General features: G+C 46.7%; 1 protein-coding gene and 1 non-coding gene across 5 annotated transcripts in view; both read right to left on the bottom strand.

The window, feature by feature from the left end:
- TBC1D9 (TBC1 domain family member 9) overlaps nucleotides 1–19,457 on the bottom strand; it is a 113,669-nt gene that overhangs the window by 17,705 nt on the left and 76,507 nt on the right. For all 4 annotated transcript variants that reach the window (XM_077860936.1, XM_077860938.1, XM_077860939.1 and 1 more), the window contains 6 exons: nucleotides 18,977–19,147; nucleotides 17,832–17,982; nucleotides 14,957–15,171; nucleotides 12,149–12,266; nucleotides 10,117–10,402; nucleotides 9,281–9,410 (listed from right to left, as the gene is read on the bottom strand). In XM_077860936.1, coding sequence (XP_077717062.1) covers nucleotides 9,281–9,410; nucleotides 10,117–10,402; nucleotides 12,149–12,266; nucleotides 14,957–15,171; nucleotides 17,832–17,982; nucleotides 18,977–19,147 — 1,071 coding nt within the window. The remainder of the gene's footprint in view (nucleotides 1–9,280; nucleotides 9,411–10,116; nucleotides 10,403–12,148; nucleotides 12,267–14,956; nucleotides 15,172–17,831; nucleotides 17,983–18,976; nucleotides 19,148–19,457) is intronic.
- Nucleotides 13,894–14,000, bottom strand: LOC144292029 (U6 spliceosomal RNA). Its single transcript, XR_013359567.1, has one exon. It is a non-coding gene; the product is annotated as a U6 spliceosomal RNA (small nuclear RNA).

Raw genomic sequence — 19,457 nt, 5'->3', positions numbered from 1 at the left:
GGATAAATAAATCGTAGTGCTATCACACAGCAACGAAAATGAACCATTCGGATAAATCTCACTATCATAACGCTACGCAAAAGAAACCAGAACCAAAAGAGTTCATTCTGTAGAAGTGGAATCATACATTCATGAATGAAGTTCAAAGAACAAACACAACTGACATATTAATTTTGGAGAGAAGTACAGGGACAGGAAGGAGACGCAAAGGGCATCTCGAGGGTGCTGGCATTGGTCCGGGTAACAGTTACGGGGTGTGTGAATCAGAGGCTTTGTACATCCGTACCACAGGCTCCTACTCAAGAAATCTTAAAAAAAAAAACCACAACTATTTTATACAAAGTGACTTGCATGAATCTCCTAGAAGTCATGATGAAAAAGACTAATCGCAAAAGAACGCATAGAGCATATTTTATGTGATAATCATGAAATGAGATTACTGTAGAGAGGGGGGCTCCCGACAGGGTGAGAGAAGGGTGGCTGTGGCTATAGGTGGACAATCCGGCAGCCCCAGGGGAGCAGCACCTACAGGGGAGTATCTCACCGTGGTGGTGGTTCTGCAAGGCATGTGACAAAACTGTGCGCACCTGCACCCGTACCTGCACCTGCACACACACCTGCACCTGCACACGCACCTGCACACACACCTGCACATGCACACCTAGAACTCACACGCAGCTGCTGAAGCCTTACCAGGCGTGCCTGGGATGCTCACTTGGAGCGGGTGAAGGCCTGGGGCGTGCACCTGACTCTGTACCTTCTCTGCTACCTCCTTGAAGCTATAATTCCATCTAAGGAAAAGGTCTTTTTGTTTGTAAAGAAGGGCTTTAGCGCTGCTGCGGTGTGAGCGTCAGGACGGAACAGGATGGTCAACTGGAGAGGCAAGTGCTCATCAGGGAGACGGGAAGCAGGGGGGCGCGGAGCAGGGTAGTCTCATAAGTACAAACCAAACACAAGGTAAGATGACGCATTCCAGTAAGAAGCAGCACAGCCGGCTAGAAAGTAGATGTGCTGGTTCCCTGGAGGTCTGCTTTTCTGGTGACATCACATTTAGCCAAGACACAAAGGACACGGGGAAGCAAGCACACGGATCTTTGCAAGAAGCACATCCAGGCAGGGGCGGCTGGTGGCACTCAGGCCCCCCACGTCCCCCTGCAGGCACTGGAACCTGCACAACGCCTTTGAGGAGCAGCGGGAGGCCACTGTGACCCAAGGGGCGTGAGAAAGGGGCGGTGGCAGGTGGTCACAGGTGATCAGAGAGCCAGCTGCTGCAGCAGGGAGCGTGTGTGGGGCTCCAAGGCCTCGGGAAGCACTTGGAGTCTGCCCCCGAGTGAGCCAGAAGGCCCCTGGAGCTCAGGTGAAGGAGTGTCCTCTGCTCCCCATGTTAGAGGGACGTGCTTGCTTCTGGGGGAGAAATAAAGGTGCCAGGCTTCGGGGAAGCAAGAGCAGTTTAGGGGCTCTGGTGAGAGACGGTTGTGGCTCCGACGCGGGTGGAGGGTGGTGACGGTGCCTGGAGGCCCTGGGAACACCAGGAGGGAAGTGCTTTCTCTCTCCCCCATTCCAGAGACAAGGCCTCAGAAGTCAACAGAAACCATCCAAGTCCACGGAGCCGCTGAAGCATGTTGCAAAGTACGTGCTACAGACAGAGGACGGGGTTTCCATCAGACGGGTGCACCGTATGCCTTCGACCGACGACGCAGAAACGTTGGTCGTGAGACAGAAGGAAGCTAAATCTTACGGCAGCTACAGCGGCAGGCCCGTTATCTGATCGGTCACTGGCTCCTTCCAGTAACCCTGGGCGTTGGTACCGTTACTTCCATTTTACAGACGGGAAAGCCAAGGCCCCGAGGGGTAGAGGACGTTACCCAGGGTTCCCCAGGGGCTGAGCTACAAGGCTGAGGCCCAGACTCCAGCTCTGGAACCCGCCACCTACCATTCGATCCCACAGTAAGTTCTTCCCAGTGTCCTCGATGACAACCCAGATTTTGGGACTAGACAAAATGGGATTCAAACTCACATTGACTAGTTGGCTGTCGTGATTCTACACAACCCAGTCGCATCCTCCGAACCTCGGTTTATTTCTCTGTAAGATGGGGCCCCCAAACTGTCCGCGTGGACGTGCTGTTAGAGATGCATGTATTAATGGGAAGCAGCAATAACCGGGGCACCTGGGAGGCTCAGGCGGTTAAGTGTCTGCCTTCGACTCAGGTCATGTCCCGGGCCCCGGGGTCCCACTCCGCGTTAGGGTCCCCCCCTCAGCGGGGGCCTGCTTCTCCCTCTCCCTCTGCCCCTCCCCCAGCTCATGCTCTCTCTCTCTCTTTCTCTCTCAAACAAATAAATAAAATCTTTAAAAATAAAATAAAAAATAGGGCAGCCCGGGTGGCTCAGCAGTTTAGCACTTGCCTTCGGCCCAGGGCGTGATCCTAGAGACCCGGGATCGAGTCCCACGTCGGGCTCCCGGTGCATGGAGCCTGCTTCTCCCTCTGCCTGTGTCTCTGACTGTCTCTTTCTCTCTGTGTGTGTGTTTCTCATGAATAAATAAATAAAATCTTTAAAAAAATAAAATTAAATTAAAAATAAATTAAAAAATAAAGTATCAGTAACAGTAACAAATACTAAACGTTGGCTTGACAATGTCTGCAGACTGCTAAAGAAAGGATGACTTCGCCCCAAGCCTGACCCTCCAAGAGCCTCCGGCACTGGCCACAGACAGAACACAATGGACATAACGGAAATGCAGCGACTCTTCCATCAGAAGCAAACAGTCCCGACCTGCAAGGGAGCCACGGTCTCCACGTTCCTGACGGGCTGTTTCCGGGGGATGTCTAAGGAAAACGAGCGCTGACTAGGTCCCTCTGTCTCTCCCCTGCTCCCCCTTTCGCTCCCACCACTTGAAAAGCTACAAATAGGGCCAAGGAAGGTGGTTCGGGACCCCCTGGAGCCAACATTTCCCTTTACCCAGAGCAAGGGCCTGGGTGTGAGCCCGGCTCCCAGCACCGTGCATTTCAGTCCCATGAGGACAACTGATTCACTAAAGTAACAACAGTGCTTTTTTCTAACAAATAGAATTCAGTGATGGGGGTGAGGGAGCCTAATATTTTTTTTCTTTCATTTTCTAAAATCTACCCTTCCTTAAACAAGAGACAAAATAACCCATCTCATTTGCATCTCGCTTCCAACTCCGTTTTTATCTGAATGTTTCTGTGGCCTCTTTTCTTTTGTTTTTTTTTTTTAATATTTTATTTATTTATAAATTACACAGACAGAGGGAGAAGCAGGCTCCGTGCAGGGAGCCCGACGCGGGACTCGATCCCGGGTCTCCAGGATCAGGCCCTGGGCTGCAGGCGGCGCTAAGCCGCTGGGCCACCCGGGCTGCCCTGCGGCCTGTTTCTAATCGTCCGATGGAACTGCGGAGGTCTGCGTGCGCTGGGAGGCCCCTTCAAGGCAGGCAGAGCTTCGTGGTCCTGCTGCTTGCCCCGCTCCCCTGGGGCTGCCCATCGCGGCTAACAACTAGGTCCCCAGCCCTTGGTTTCACACCCCGTCACCTCCGCTGTGCGCAGACGTCCCCTCCTGGCCACACAGACCCGGGACGAGGGACAAGTGGCTGAGGGAAAGGCATGACGTGGGGACCAGCTTGTCTCAAGTCCCCAGCTCAGTCCTCGGGCCTCTCCCACCCACACCGTCCTTCCTGGGGGGACAGGGGCTCCTGCTGCGCCGGGCGGCCCCCCTGTGATTTCCCTCACCCCTCCACGCTTTCCCTTGCGTGTCTGGGACGATGGAGGCGACGACCAGGTACAGATTTCAGAAGGAGATCGCCAGGGCCGGTCTCCGCCGAGTCCCATAAGCTCCTCCTTTCCTAAATCCTCCAGAGGGGCCTAGAACTATCCAAACGCTGCAGCTTAAAACACGCACACACACATCACAGGTGCACACACCACTTAGGCCATGAGTCCACGGGGTGGTGATCGGAGCAAATGTGCAGGCCGCGGGGACATTTGTTGAAACAAAAAGAAGGTGGCGTTTCTGAAATCGGAACTCTACAGCTTCCCTTTTTATGTAAAAGTAGTTCACTGAAGCTCTGCTCATAGGCGCTTTTGAAATGTCTCTTTATTCATCTTCCTGGGGTGCAGGATGGAGTCACTCCTGTTCAGAGGACCCAGCACCATTCACAGCCCAGGGTCCTTGCTTTGGCCAGAAAGCTCCTAGGGTCTGGGTGAGTGAGGCTCTGCCTTGGAGGACGGGGTGGGGGTGAGCAGAGGCGTGAAGGGATGTGGCCTCTGGACTTAGAAACACGGTATAAAGTCGAGGGAGGCTGCGACCAGGGGATGGGTGTAGACGCCCAGACAGCTGAGGGAGTGCTTCCCCCCACGCCCCCTTGCCTCCCTCCACGGTGCTGGCACCCGCGTGTCGGATGGGTGGGGAGGCAATATTCAGGGGGAGGGAAGGAGGATGAGGAGGGAGAAGGGAAGAAGGAATCAGGTATGAAGTCGGCGCCAAGACCTCGCTTGTTGGAGGTGCAGGTATGGCGAAAGGGCTGCCTCTCGAGGGTCCTCTGATCTCTAAGGGATTCTCAGCTCGTGACGACACTCAAATCCATGCAACACCTTCGGGACTCCTTGTCAGAAAGCAGGCCCTTATTTTATGACCAATTTGTGTTGGCAAATGGAGGAGGAAAAAAGCACATATGTAACGATCTAGCAAAATGAACTGATGCGATCACTACGGTTCCACTAACAACTGGTGGTCTATGGTTCTTTTTTGAGAGATGTATTTATCTTTTTAAGAATTCAACTTGGAAACCGAAGCTATGCATCAGCAAAAAAAAAAAAAAAAAAAAGCCCCCTGGGCCTTCCTGTTGGGAGACACATGATGAAGGACTTACAAGTAAAATACTATGCTGTCTAGACTTTGCTTGAAAATATTCCAGAAAAAAAAAGTGACTTTGATGAAAGCGATCAGAAAAATGTTGATATCTGTCGGACTGTGTGATGGGTTAATGAAATGCATCAGGTTATCCTTTGGATTTCTATTGTTTAAGATCAAGAAAGAAAGAAAGAAAAAAAAATCACAGCAGGTGTTGATAACGTATCCCCAGGGCTGAGCACGATGCCTGATAGGCACTTATAACATCTTTAACAAAGATTTTTTTTTTTCCGATAAATGGACAATCAAGCAGTGGTTTCTTGCATCTCCGGGTCTCCGCCCACTGCCCCAACCATAGAATCTTCTTTGCTAGTCTATTCCTTTGGCTCTCCCCACTCCAGTTTGCTGCATGAGGAGCAGAAATAATGTACTTGGAGAGAAACTCCTCAGCTTCCAGCGGGCTGCTGAGTGCCTTGCAAAGCAATCAGTGGCTTTAAGAATCTCCACTAAGCAGCCCCTACTGGACCCACAGACTCATGTCCATATGTACATTTACAATTCCACCTGATTCTATCCAGACAAACCCCACTGGCTCTAGCGTGAATGCTAGAGAGCTACTTTCTAGCTGTGTGGCCTGGAAAAACTAGCTCAACCTCTCTCAACTTACATTTTCACCTTAAAATGGATTAACATTGACCTGGTGGGGCTGTCTACGAAGCACCCAGCACCCTGCCCACACCAGATGGGCTCTCCGTGAGTGGTAACTCTTGGGGTCATCATTAATAAGCTCGACACATGATTCAGAACCTACATGACTGCCTGTCCTGCACAAACTCCCCCTGTGTTTTATTAGCCATGTCCTTTCCCTGCTTTTCTCAGGTTGAAGCCACTGGGCTGGGTTGTCTTGAACATGAAGAAACTCTGTGGCGGTCATGTGCCCCTGTGCCTTTGAGGAGGGTCATCTGGGTCTATGGATCACACCTGAAGGCTGGGGCTTTGTCTTTCACTTCCGTCCAACTGCAAAACTGCAGAGCCTGCAAAAAAGAGCACTGTCTTCTTTCAAACCGTCCATACGATTCCTTCCAGTAGGGTCTTGGGAGAACTTAACAATGAGTAAGGATTTCTCCATGAGGCATTTATGAATAAAGTTATCTCATCAGGAGAAATCTGATCAATATCTAACCAACCTCCAGCAACCTGGGGAGGGTCCCTGAGGAGACCTCAAAGCTGAATGGACTTTCAGGATTTTTCCTACTTTTCTATCTTCCTGGCTACCTATCCTGAAACACAGAAATAAATGTGTTGCAGGCCTCAGAAAACGGGTGTCAGGCCTTAGCTCAAACCAGGTTATCACCAGCTTCTGCGACCCGTGGCCCCATTCTGCATCTAGGGCAGTGATTCGCAACCCTCACCGGGCACTGGAGCATCTAGGGAACTTTTTAAAAAAAATGCTTATTTCTTAGGCCTCATGCCAAAGATACAGATTTAATGGGTCTGGAATGGAACCTGGGAATTCACATTTTTAAAAGGCTGACTTTGAAAAAAAATTGTAAGTGATTTTAATGCACAGGTGAGATTGAGAACTACCAATCTAATGGTTAGGAGGGAAAAAAAGAGATAAGCGAGAGTTTGTGGTGGCCTCTTAGGTTGATCGGTAAGGCACGGGGGAGCCCCCGGAAACCTGTGAGCATTGCGGTGACACGAAGGAGAAAAAACAGAAAACCAGTCATTATGCACTGAAAGACCAGGTAATACAAGCACGGGTGCAAAGAAAAGGGGTTGTCCCTGCAGGCAGAGGAAGGAAACTGCTGCTGTATCCTGCACCAGGATGTGTGGCAGCCCACGGGCCACCACTAGGCATCAGGCGGACAGGATGTAAGTGGCAACCAGCTCTTGGTCTTGCCTCCATCCTCTCCTCTTTCCCTTTAAAAATGGCTCAAGTGCTGACCTCAGCAGTTGTTAGCTTATCTGTTGTCAAGAATGAAGCTGAGTTTCCACATATTAAGCTTTATGACTTTGGTCCAGAATTTTCTTAACAATAAAGGTTTCAGGGGATGCCCTTAGAAAAACAACCCACAGCTATAATAACAAGTATCGCCTTTAATCACATGGGCTCTTTCTCCATCCAAAAATAATCATTCCAAATTTCCAACAGTGTTGTCCAAAAGTCCTGGGGCGATGATGTTTCTTTACTGCATTATGATGATAACCAGTTTTGGAGAGACTGAAGTGAAATATCCATCTTTAATCTCCATTGGTGGAAACATAAATGGGATAATCTTTATGGAAATTGGACAGCGTATGTGCTAGGAGCTTGGAAATAATTCATACTTTGTGATCTACTGCTATACATCTATTCCTTAGCATGGACTCTAAGAAAATAATCAGAGATGAGATATTTGCATACAAGTTTATCACAGAATATAGAGTATATATAATCATACCATGTAAGTTTGCCATAAAATACTGAAAACTTGGAAGTATTCAAAGTAAATGTCCAACAAAAGTGACCAGTTAAATAAATATTGGGACTTCATTAAAGCAGAATGTTAAGGATCTATTAAAATTATGGCTTTACAAACTATGGAAAGAGCCCAGATGTCCATCGACGGATGAACGGACAGAGAAGAGGTGGCACATTTATCCAATGGATACTACTCAGCCATCAAGAAAAATGAAATCTTGCCATTTGCAACAACGTGGCTAGAACTAGAGGGTGTTATGCTAAGTGAAGTAAGTCAGAAAAAGACATTTATCATATGATTTCATTTATATGTGAAATTTAAGAAAGAAAACAGAGAATCATAGGGGGAGGGAGGGGAAAAGTAAAACAAGACAAACTCAGATAAAGTAAAACAAGAGCCTCTTAATCATAGGAAACAAACTGAGGGCTGCTGGAGGGGAGGTGGGTGGGGGGATGGGGCAACTGGGGGATGGGCATTAAGGAGGGCACGAGATGGGATGAGCGCTGGGTGTTATACGAGACTGACGAATCACTGACTACCTCTGAAACTAATAATACACTGTGCATTAATTAGCTGAATTCAAATTTTTAAAAAAGGAAAACACATTATTGCTTTAAACAATATTTAACATATCAGAGAGTGCTCGTGGTGTATTTTAAGTGAAAAATAGGCTGTTACAAAGCACTTTTTAGTAGAGACTTATTTCTTTAAGTCTCTTTAAGTGTATATTGCAAATATAAAAACATACTTGAGGGAAAGTATGGTAAACGTAATTTATAGAATAGTTTGTTTTCCCTCATATTTCTCCATGGTTTCTACACTTTTAAAATTAAACATGTGTTACTTCTACGACTCTAAAAGATACAAAAAATGTCTTGTTTTCAATACATACTGAGCGTCAAGGAAAAATTTTAAAAATAATAAATTATTGGGCAGCCCCAGTGGCTCAGCAGTTGAGCGCCGCCTTCAGCCCAGGGTGTGATCCTGGGGACCCGAGATCGAGTCCCACCTCAGGCTCCCTGCATGGAGCCTGCTTCTCCCTCTGCCTGGGTCTCTGCCTCTCTCTCTCTCTCTTTCTCTCTCTCTCTCTCTCTCATTCTGTGTCTCTAATAAATAAATAAAATATTTAAATAATAATAATAAATTATTAGTCTCACTCCCATTAAGAGTGAATGGAGATACACTTCTGAGAAGGTTTCAGGATCTATACCAATATTTTTAAAAACACCAAATTTTTCATTCTTTAAGAGAGGCTTTCTGACCTCAGCTTGTCCCTCACTATTTCTCTCAATCCAGGCTGCTAGTAGGTGGGATGCTGATAATCATAGTCACGTAACTCCAAAGCGTCTGTGCAGGTACAGTGCGCTCAGCAGAAAACTCCTTCTCTTTCAAGCCTAGATCCAGGATCATGAACCAGGAGACATCCTCTCCCAGCTAGACCAAGCAATTCTAGAGAAATACTAGGACTCTGGTTCTTCTCTAGGATGGCACAGGCTCTTCCATGTATCTTAGACTGAAGAGAACCGGCTTGTCTACCTCAGAGAAGATCTACGTACTTGGCACGGGAAAGGAAGTGAACTGATGTGTCCAGGTCGACCTCCCCACACCTGCTCTTGACAGCGCCTCCTCAATATACCCAGAGTGGGATATGAGCTGCTCCTTGATCAGGCGTGAAGGTGGGCATGGCAAAGAACCAGGGGGCCAGAGCGTGTCATGCCACTTGCTTTATGGCATTAGATCCAGCGGGAGTCCTAAGCCCTGTTCAGTTCCCATCTTTGGAGCTCAGAGCTGTCAGCTGGAAGGTAGCTGCTTGCTTTGGTAATTAGTTCTCAGGAGGTAAAAGGAAACAGGCGTACCCACAGTCAGTAATGGAAGTGGGTGCCACACATCCGGCGGAGGCCCTCCCAGCCCTCTCAGAGCGCGGTAACACTCAGGCAGGAAACAAGACCCACCTCATAAGACGTCCTGATGAGCCTGAAGATGTCTACCTCAGGGTAGGGCTCCACATCATCACTGAGCAGCGAGTGGAGGTGAGGAATGGGAGGCAGCGTGCTGTCTTTATTGGTCACACTGTCTAAATACCTGGACAAAGAAATGCACCATAGTCACCAGAGGCTACTTCGGAATTCTCCCATTACAGTGCTCTACCCATTTTCTGCAAACCCTGCATCTTCAGAAAGACTAGAATTTCCTTAAGAACAGGATGGCATTTTCCTTCTAAAGACACAGCATATGGGGCAGCCCTGGTGGCTTAGTGGTTTAGCACCGCCTTTAGCCTGGGGCGTGATCCTGGAGTCCCAGGATCGAGTCCCACATTGGGCTCCCTGCATGGAGCCTGCTTCTCCCTCTGCCTGTGTCTCTGCCTCTCTCTTGAATAAATAAATAAGATCATTAAAAAAAAATAAAGACACAGCATATGAAAATAAATCCTCGGCCACGGACGGAAGTGGGCATTATGATTACAGTCAAGCCAATGAAGGCTCTGAAACTAAGGAGACAGAGGCAAGTTTGGAGAAGAAAGCAGAGGTGTTTCCGAGTGAGGCTTAGGGGCCCCCCGGGTGGCCCAGTCGATTGAGTGTTTCAGCTCAGGGTCGTGGTCTCGGGGTCCCAAGATCGAGCCCCATGTGGGGCTCCATACTCAGGGTAGACTCTGCTTGTCTCCTTTTCCCTGGGCCCCTCCCCCTTGCTGTGCGTGCATGTGCTCCCTTCTCTCTCTCAAATCAGTAAATACAAGCTTCACCACCACCACCACCACCACCACCACAACGCAGTGGGCCTCGTGCATTACCTTCCCAAGACAGTCATGGCCTCCCCGTCGTCCTTGCAGCACAACAGTTTGTCCACGTTTGCATCCAGCACGGCCAGGGCCAACTGGAATATCACCTTGATTCCTTCATAGAAGAAACAGTCCACGACCACGACGGCGCTCTCAAACGGCATCACGCTGAGAAAGAGCGTGAGGAACCACGACAGGGAAATGGTAGAAATCACGCCCAGGTCCTGCATGCAGTCGTACAGCTGCGGGACGTAGTCTCGGGCCAGTTCCTCGAAGACTCCCTGGTCCACCAGCGCGCCTGCGGCAGGGGCACAGAAGGCCCGGGTGAACCCAGCACACCTTCTTACGGGGCTCCCAACCCATCGGCTCCGCTGGGTGATGCAGCTCCCAACTGCCGCTGAGACAAGGCGGCTCCTTTCTCCGACCGTTCTGCTGCTACCCTGTTACCAGTCACCATGTTACTGGACCAGGGGGTCATCACAGCGCGGTCAGCACATGACTGCTGGGTGTTTCCTCTCTTTCCTGAGTTCTCCTCTCTTCCCTGCTTCCCTACCACGGAAGAGCAATAACACAACCACGAGGGTTGTTGGAAAAGTCAGTTTAATGAGTTTTCATGATATGTAATCATTTGGACAGGCACGAGCTATACATCTAAGTAGCTCCATTTCTTGGCAAACTTATTTAGAAAACAGGTCGCTTTTCTGGATGCATGGTCCCCACATATGAGGTGTTTTTTTTTTTTTTTTAAATGTGTGCTTGTTAAATGTAAAAGCATTCCAGGGGCGCCTGGCTGGCTGGCTTAGTGGGTAAAGCATGAGGCTGCTGATCTCGGGGTTATAAGTTTGAGGACCTCACTGAGTGTAGAAATTACTTTAAAAAGAGCCTCGGTGTCCATCGACAGATGAATGGATAAAGAAGATGTGGTCTATGCATGCAAGGGAATATTCCTCAGCCATTAGAAATTACAGATACCCACCATTTGCTTCAACTTGGATGGAACTGGAGGGTATGATGCTGAGTGAAGTAAGTCAATCGGAGAAGGACAAACATTATATGGTCTCATTCATTTGGGGAAAATAAGAAATAGTGAAAGAGAATAAAGGGGAAAGGAGAGAAAATGAGTGGGAAATATCAGTGAGGGAGACAGAACATGACAGACTCTTGACTCTGGGAAATGAACAAGGGGTGGTGGAAAGGGAGGTGGGCGGGGGTTGAGGATGACTGGGTGATGGGCATTGAGGGGGGAACTTGATGGGATGAGCATTGGGTGTTATCCTATATGTTGGCAAATCGAACTCCAATAAAATTATATATATATACAAAAAAATCTAAATAAAAAAAGGCACTCCGGTTGTACATACACACTCAGGATCAACTTACTGACATTTCTGGAGAATCACGTCCAGTGAATCAAATTAGTGCAAAAAGGTTTAGAAATGAAGCGCACAAGAGGGAAGCATAAAGCATACATTTTGCTACACTAGCAACAAGAAGCTTGTCCTGCTAAAATGAATGTCTAACACTTGGGAGGACTATAAGGAATAAAGGACTTAAAGGAATAAATAATAATTTATTTAAATGCTTACAATCATTGTTTGTCTTGCAATGAAATCAGTTCTGAAAAAGAAACTGTAGAAACTCAGTTTCTGATAAATTTTTATATGCTCTTTTTTTTTTTTTTTTGCATACTTCTGCTGTCCATAGATTCCATCCACTTCATGAAAACCTTTGTCAAACCTAATTGACAGTTGACGTGTTTGGTACGGTTCTCACATGCCACAGAGTGGCTTGACACCCACATCAAAGTTTTCTAAGATGATTTCTCTAACAGTGATACACGTGTATTCTCTTACGCTCTGTGGGGCTCTTCGGTGTCCCAGCCACATTAAATCAAGCCCTCTCATTCCCGTTTTGGGAAACTAAAGTAGTCGGAAACTCCTTTGGCTAATGGTGACTGGAAATGGTGTTCCAGCCAGCATCCTGGCCCCAGAAACATCTTTGCTATGAGACATGGGGTTCAAATGTTAACTACATCCCCACATACCAACGACTCTGGTGTTGTAGTAATCAGGAAGCATGCGCTCACACAAGGCCACAAGCAGCCAGAAAGCTTCCTCCTCTTTGGCATAAAGCAGCAGCACTGATGTGACAATATTCATGGCCTAAAGGAATGAAAAAGGGCATCATCAAATATCCTCTACGTACATCAAACGCATGTTAAGAAAGTTTGCTGACCTAAAAAATTACTGAGTTGGTCTCCCAGGGCCAGCAAACTTTTTCAGCAAAAGGCCAGATGATAAGAATCTAAAGGCTCTGCAAGCTACACACCCATATTCTTCTAAGTTTTTATTATTTAGAACCCCTTAAAAATGTACGAACCATTAGTCCTTGAGTCTGTAACCATTAAGGGTCTCCATGAACACCGAGTCACCAAGCACCGAGCCCCTGCACACAGGCAAGGCCTCATTCAAAAACTCCGCCCGAAGGCTATCTGACGAAGCTTTTAACTGCTAAAATCTCAGTGTTTCTAATCCTTCCTTAATCCACAAGATAAATGTTTCCCTTTTTAATCTTCCATAATGGGTTTTATAACCAAGTACACATAGCCTGAGGCTCTCCTTTTTTTTAATTTTTTTTTTCCTTTTTCTTTCTTTCTTTTTTTTTTTTTTTTCTGAGGCTCTCCTCTGAGAACAATAAAACCTTTCAAACTTGGAGTCCTCACCCACTACTTCCATCCGGATAAGGATGGCAATGACAAGTAACAGTGACTTAAATTCTAAAATAACCTACTTTACTAAAAGAAATTATCACATAACTCATAACCACTCAAGGCTCAACTACTTTAATAGTCCTCTTAATTAAAAGAGCAAGATCAAAAGATAAACACGAACCCTACAATTGTAGAAGCCAACTAACTCCTGTACTTCTTTTGATCTTTTACGAACCAGTAATTGTTCGTCAGACTTCCACCATGTAAATACCGAGAAAGGAATTTTGGTCTAATAAGCTTTTTCTTGTAAGTCTTAATATTTTCCCAAGTGAAATCATTATTAAAATTCCACCTGAGAATTAACCTGCAGATTCTAGTACAGGGTCGCAGTTAGTGCCTTCGTCACGTAGTCAAGGTAGGTTTGTGACAGGCTCTGGACTAAGTACTAGGGGATGGGAGGGGTGACAAGTCTCCCAGGACTCTAATGTTGATGTCAGAGAGAGAATTAAAGACGTAAAGGTTAATTGATCAATTTGGGGTGTATTTAAGTTAAGTACTACTAAAAAGATAAAATAATGTGGTATATAGAGGACCTGTACTGTGTGTGTGTGTGTGTGTGTGTAGAGGAACTAACTCTGCTTTAGCATCTATCTATCTATCTATCTATCTATCTATCTATCTATCTATCTAATCTATCTATCCATCTAATCTATCTATCCATCCATCCATCTAATCTATCTATCTATCATCTATCTCTTTCCCTCTATCTCTCCATTTTTGTGTTAAGCAGTCATTTAGTAAAAAATCTATTACACCATGGTTGCTCTGGATTTGGGGGGATGTTTGAAGTATTTGTCAACACATTAAGTTATACTCCATTGTGATTTCTTTTCACATGTTTTTTGAGTATAGTTGATACAAGTTTATAAATTATGCTACATTCATCACAGAGTCGCTACCATCTCTCCACAGATCTATTGATACACAGCTATTACAATATCACTGGCTACATTTCCTTATGCTATGTCTTTTATTCCCATCACTTACTGATTCCATTACTGGAAGCCTGTATCTCCCACAAAAATATGGAATGCTTTATATATTTGCGTGTCGTCCTTGAGCAAGGGCCATGCTAATCTTCTGTGTATTGTTCCAATTTTAGTATATGTGCTGACAAAGCGAGCACAAGCCTGCTTTAGCTTTTAGCTGGATGGTCAGGGAACGCCCCTCTGAATATGTGGCCTTTAAATCTAAAAATCACATTATCTTGGAGCTCTCCAAATCGTGGCATATGCACTAGTATAAGAGATAATTTTAGTTGGGATGGGGGCAACATTCTTTTAATACCAGACCAAGCATTTATTTTAATGTATATTAAAATACAATCATAGCACATAAAAGCTATATTCTCAAGTATGTTCTTACTTACGATGCAAAGTAGGAGCACCAGGGAGCTTAGAATCCAGAATTGGAGGCCTGGTGCTCAGGCATGCTCTCTTTTACCTCCGGGAGGGAGGAGGAGTAGCTCGGAGAGTAATCAGAAGCGACTCTAAGGTCACCCAGCTATGAGGTGGTGGATCCAGAAAGGGTACTCTGTCTCCTAGCTCCTCTGCTCAGTACAGTTTTGCTCCCCAGGGGAGGTTTTCCTCTCCAGGGGACATTTGCCAATGTCTCAAGACAGTTTGGGGCACCTGAGTGGCTCAGTGGTTGAGCATCTGCCTTTGGCTCAGGTCGTGACCCCCGGGGTCCCGGGATCGAGTCCCACATCGGGCTCCCCACAGGGAGCCTGCTTCTCCCTCTGCCCATGTCTCTATCTCTGTCTGTATCTCTCATGAATAAATAAGTAAAAAAATCTTAAAATAAAAAATAAAGACAGTTTGGTTGTCACAACTAGGGAGTCAGACCAGCATTTAGTGGATAGATGTTATGAAACGTGTTATTAAACAGGAAGGTTGTTAAACATCCTACAAAGCACAGGACAACCCCAAACAAAGAATGATCCAGTCCACAATGTCTATAGTGCTGAGGTCAAGAAACACAGGTGCAGTATGGTTCTGTTAACCATTCTTCTTTCTTCTTACTTTCTCACTGGTTAGTAAACAAACAAACAAACAAAAAATCTAAACCATCTGTGTCATTTACCTGGCAATATCCTATGTTAGGATTTCGAAAAGCATAAGCTGTTAAGACTCTCCTTAGAGCTGCGATGCCCATTTCATTCTGGAAAGCTGGGTGTTCTGGAAGGGAGCGGTGTAAATCCCTCTCAATCTCCTCTGTGGCGAGATTGTACTTCCCCATGGACTTCTCCACTAGGTCTTCGTAGTACCCAGGGTGCGTGGCCTTTTCATTGATGGCACCTAGGAAATACCCAACACATACAACATCCAAAGGTGCGGGCCCTGCCCTCGGTCTGCAAACACAGCTTACCAAGTGAACTGAATCTCTTCACATTCCTTACCCAGCTCAAGGGATACCTGGGAAAATACCAATGACAGTCCACGATGAGGCGGGCTGTTGCAATTGTGGCTAGACTGGTAAATTTACTTGTGGCCCGTGTCCCTCTTTCAACCCTACTGGAAGCCAACTATTTTAAAAGCTCCTAAGGTAGAAGCTTGGAAGCTAAAAATGTTCCCCAGAACTTCCACAGACAATCCTGGGGGGTGGGGAGGCTACTCAGGGGAAGAGGAAGAAGAAATAAGAGTAAGCCAAAGTCTCCTCATCTCAGCATCCCTGCAACCATAGCAGTTTTGCTGGTATTCTATTGGGGTTTTCCTTAAGATTTCACTTGAAAAGGAAAGTTATGCTCCCCAAAACAAGTCTGAAAACCGCTCGCTAGCATAAGCCTTGGCGAGTTCCAACAGCCATACTGCAGAGGAGGAGGAGGCGTTAGAATATATGCGGGGATTTTCAGAAGGGCAGTGGCTGGTGTGGGTGTGGGCATTCCCCACAGCGGGGATGGTACGGCTGGGGGTTCCTCAGGCGGCGGCGATGAGGACGGAGAAATGGGTTGAGATCACTGGTGTGAGATGTTTGCATTTGAAGACAGAAAACCCTGTATGAAATTACTGAATCTAAATCTAATTAAAGAACTTATGTAATTATAAATTCTATACACACACACACACACACACACACACACACACTAAATGACAGGATACAATGATCTGTATTTCACGGTCTAGAAATTAGAGCCCCTGGGCTGGCCTGGACCTTGTCAGTGATAGCCACCCAGAAGAGGCAGCATTACCCTTACCCTGGGAGAGGCAAGTTAACAGTGGTGTTTGCTTTGTTCTCAAGGGGATTTGCAAGGCTATCTTACCATCTGGCCTGCACTTCAGTGCACTGGGTACACCAGCCAGGTCCTGGTACAGTGGCCCTAAGAGTCATAGGGAGCAGAGCCGGACCCAGGCAGGGCTTGCCTACCAGGAGCGGGGTCTCCCCATGGATAAGCTGGCATCCACCTGTATCCCACCCCCCACGCCCTAGGTGGAAATCTGGGCTGTTATCTACGCAACGGAGGTACAGCAGGTCCACCGCTCCACCCTCCTGGCCCCACTCAGCCCATCACCATTAGAGAAAAGACTGAGTCTAGCTCTACACGTGTGCAAGAGTGCTGTGTACCTCTGTGTACTACTTCTTGGCTCTCACTTTGAGTTTCATTTTCATCCAAAATGTGGCTGTAAGTAACTTCTAATTTGAATGAGGATGAAAATGGGATTTTTCACTGACTCTATCAGTGATCCGAATCAGTTTTTTTTCAAGGTGACTAGTTCGCCGAGGCTCCTCTTGGGCTGGATTTGTAATCAGAGATCACTCGACGCCAATTTGGATTTCTAAATGAGGAGCTATGGCTGGTCTACTTAAAGAAAATGAAAAAGCCGTGTAAGTGAGGATAGAACAAGCTAGTTTTGCATGAAATGATAAAGCCAATTATTCCTCAGGATTCTATCCCCCAATTGCTGAGATGTTAATACATCTCGTTACGGACAACTACCATTTATATCTACTTTTACAAAGAGCTTCAAGTTTGTTTGTTTGTTTGGCTTTTTTTTTTTTTTTTAAGCTTTCCTGTAAGTCTGGCAACTATTCTTTTCATTTTAATGTCATTTTTAAAATGAAAGGTTTTGATAGCAGCACTTGTATTGGATCATCTTAGGTTCAAATAAAAATATTCAAATAAGCTTATTTAAGGTGATTACATTTCAGGCCTCTAACCAGGTGAAGAAACTGATTTATAAAGACTGGTGACACACACACACACACACAAAAATGCCGTGGATGTTCACGACAGATCAGACCCCTGGGATGCACTGGATGCTTTAGGCCAGCAGGAAGGCGAGACAGACGCAGCCTGAAGAACCTCTAATTCTCCAGCAGGACTCAAACCGCCTGACCCCACAGGGGCTCTGTGGGGCATGAGCCTGGCTGTGGAGCAGTGAGGTGGGCACATCTTTCCCGTAGGTCCCTGACAACCCCCTTCTGTCCCTCCTGGCATCTCTATCTTGGAGTGTAAATGTGATCTACGTAGGCCTCTGGTCCTGGTGCACATTCTGGCCTCTCCTTCCCATCTCCAAGTAAATTCAGGAGGTGGCAAAAACCAACGCCAAGGCTTTCTCATTCCTCCCTCCCCTGCCTCAACGATGACCCTGAACATGTGCCACACCTTGAACATTCTCGATGAGAGGTATTCTCATCAGAGCTAGGAAGAGGGAAAAAGAAATCTCCCCAAATCACAAAGAATTACACTCTTTCCCTCAGGTTCTCTTTCCTCATAAACAGTGTAGGTGAAGGGATGGAAGGGGTTATGCAGGCTTGGGGGATGGTGGCTTTAACATTTGGACAGTGATAAATGTGTTCTGTGTTTTTGCTGAGGGACTTCAAGGGTCTGGGAAGGAAAGGAGAGTCAGTGCTTGAACCAAAGGGCTGATATATGAAAACGCCCAGATGCCTGAGGGAAGGCTGAAGGGGAGCGCTGAGGTCCTCTGGGGTCTCTGCCACCACCCCAAGCCGGCCGTACCTGACAGCAGCAGCCACAGCTCCCCCCGCATGCTCTCCGGGATGCCCTTCAGCACCAGCTCTCGTGTTTTTTCTGTGCGGTACATGCAGATCCCTTGCCCATACTCCGCAAAGTGAATCTTCCAAGCTTGCTCCTTTAAAAACTCTTTGGCCTGAAAGGGATAATGAAACATTACAACATCCCAAAGCACCTCGAGGATGGAAAGGAGAAGTCAGGTGCAAAAGTCAGAGTAGTTCCCCTGGTGAATGGAGTGGTTATGTTCTGGACAGAACCTGACAACAAAGAGCTCAGATTTTCTCGAGTCCTGCCCTAATTGGACACCTGAACCTAATTTGAAGCCTGTGGTTCTGCTTTGAAGCTTTCTGGACCAGAATCAGAACTCCACTCCCCGGGATCCCTGAGTGGCGCAGCGGTTTGGCGCCTGCCTTTGGCCCAGGGCGCGATCCTGGAGACCCGGGATCGATTCCCACATCGGGCTCCCGGTGCATGGAGCCTGCTTCTCCCTCTGCCTGTGTCTCTGCCTCTCTCTCTCTCTGTGACTATCATAAATAAATAAAAAAATTAAAAAAAAAAAAAAACTCCACTTCCCTGAAACAGGTCAGCAGAATGCAAATTATATTTATGGCTTTATGCCTACATCTCCAAATGAAAGTGAGCTGATATTTTTTAAATGTGGGCTGAGAAATTATATACTCGCTGGCTGACTTAAACAAAAAGGAAAAACAAGACAAAAAAAAATGTTACCTGTACTCCGTATAACTCCTCTTCTTCTGTGAAGAAGCCATTCTAAAATCTAATGAGAGAAGAATCTGCTTTTCTTATAGAAAAATATTTACATAGGTATTTATGAGTTTACTTTAATTAAAAAAATATTTTGGGGACACCTAGGTGGTTCAGTGGTTAAGCATCTATCTGCCTTTGGCTCAAAGTGTGATCCCAGGGTCCTGGGATCGAATCTTGCATCAGGCTCCCTACAGGGAACCTGCTTCTCCCTCTGCCCGTGTCTCTGCTTCTGCGTCTCTCATGAATAAATAAATAAAATCTTTAAAAAATAATATATGTGTGTGTGTATATATATATATATATACACACTAATGTTATTGTTCTAATGTAGAAAGTTCCAGGCAGGAGGAGGCGGCACCCACCAATTTCGGGTTGAATTCCTCAGGAGACCGCCGCCGATACATGGTCATCAGGGTCTGCGTGGCTGTGGGGACGTTGTTGCCGTTCAGGTTAAACTGGCGCTCTCCATCGGCGTCGGAGCTCGTGCTTCTCTGGGGGCTGGAGGAGACGAGGCTGCTGGGCCGAGAATACACCTGCCGAGGCAGAGAGGAACAGACATTGAAAGAGTTTGGCTGTGGAATCAACTCCTTCAGTGTCTACTGTTCAGACACCAACAGCTGTACCATGGTTCCCAACGTGTTTCTTGGTGACCTGAAAACCCAGGAGGAAGACAGCAAGCTAGCTTTTTGGCAGAGACTAGACAGGTGCATGGGTCACAGACCATGAGGCTTCCATGCTCAGAACAGGTTCCCTCTTATTTTAGGTGCATTTTTGCAACCAACTGGTTGGCCCTTAGTCTCGGGTCAGCATGCGTGCAGAGCACGGCATGGGCTGAATCAGCTG

The sequence above is a fragment of the Canis aureus genome, chromosome 20, assembly GCF_053574225.1.
Source record: "Canis aureus isolate CA01 chromosome 20, VMU_Caureus_v.1.0, whole genome shotgun sequence".
NCBI lineage: Eukaryota > Metazoa > Chordata > Mammalia > Carnivora > Canidae > Canis > Canis aureus.
The sequence above is the reverse complement of the archived record's forward strand: the minus strand, read 5'-3'. Positions and strand labels throughout refer to the sequence as shown.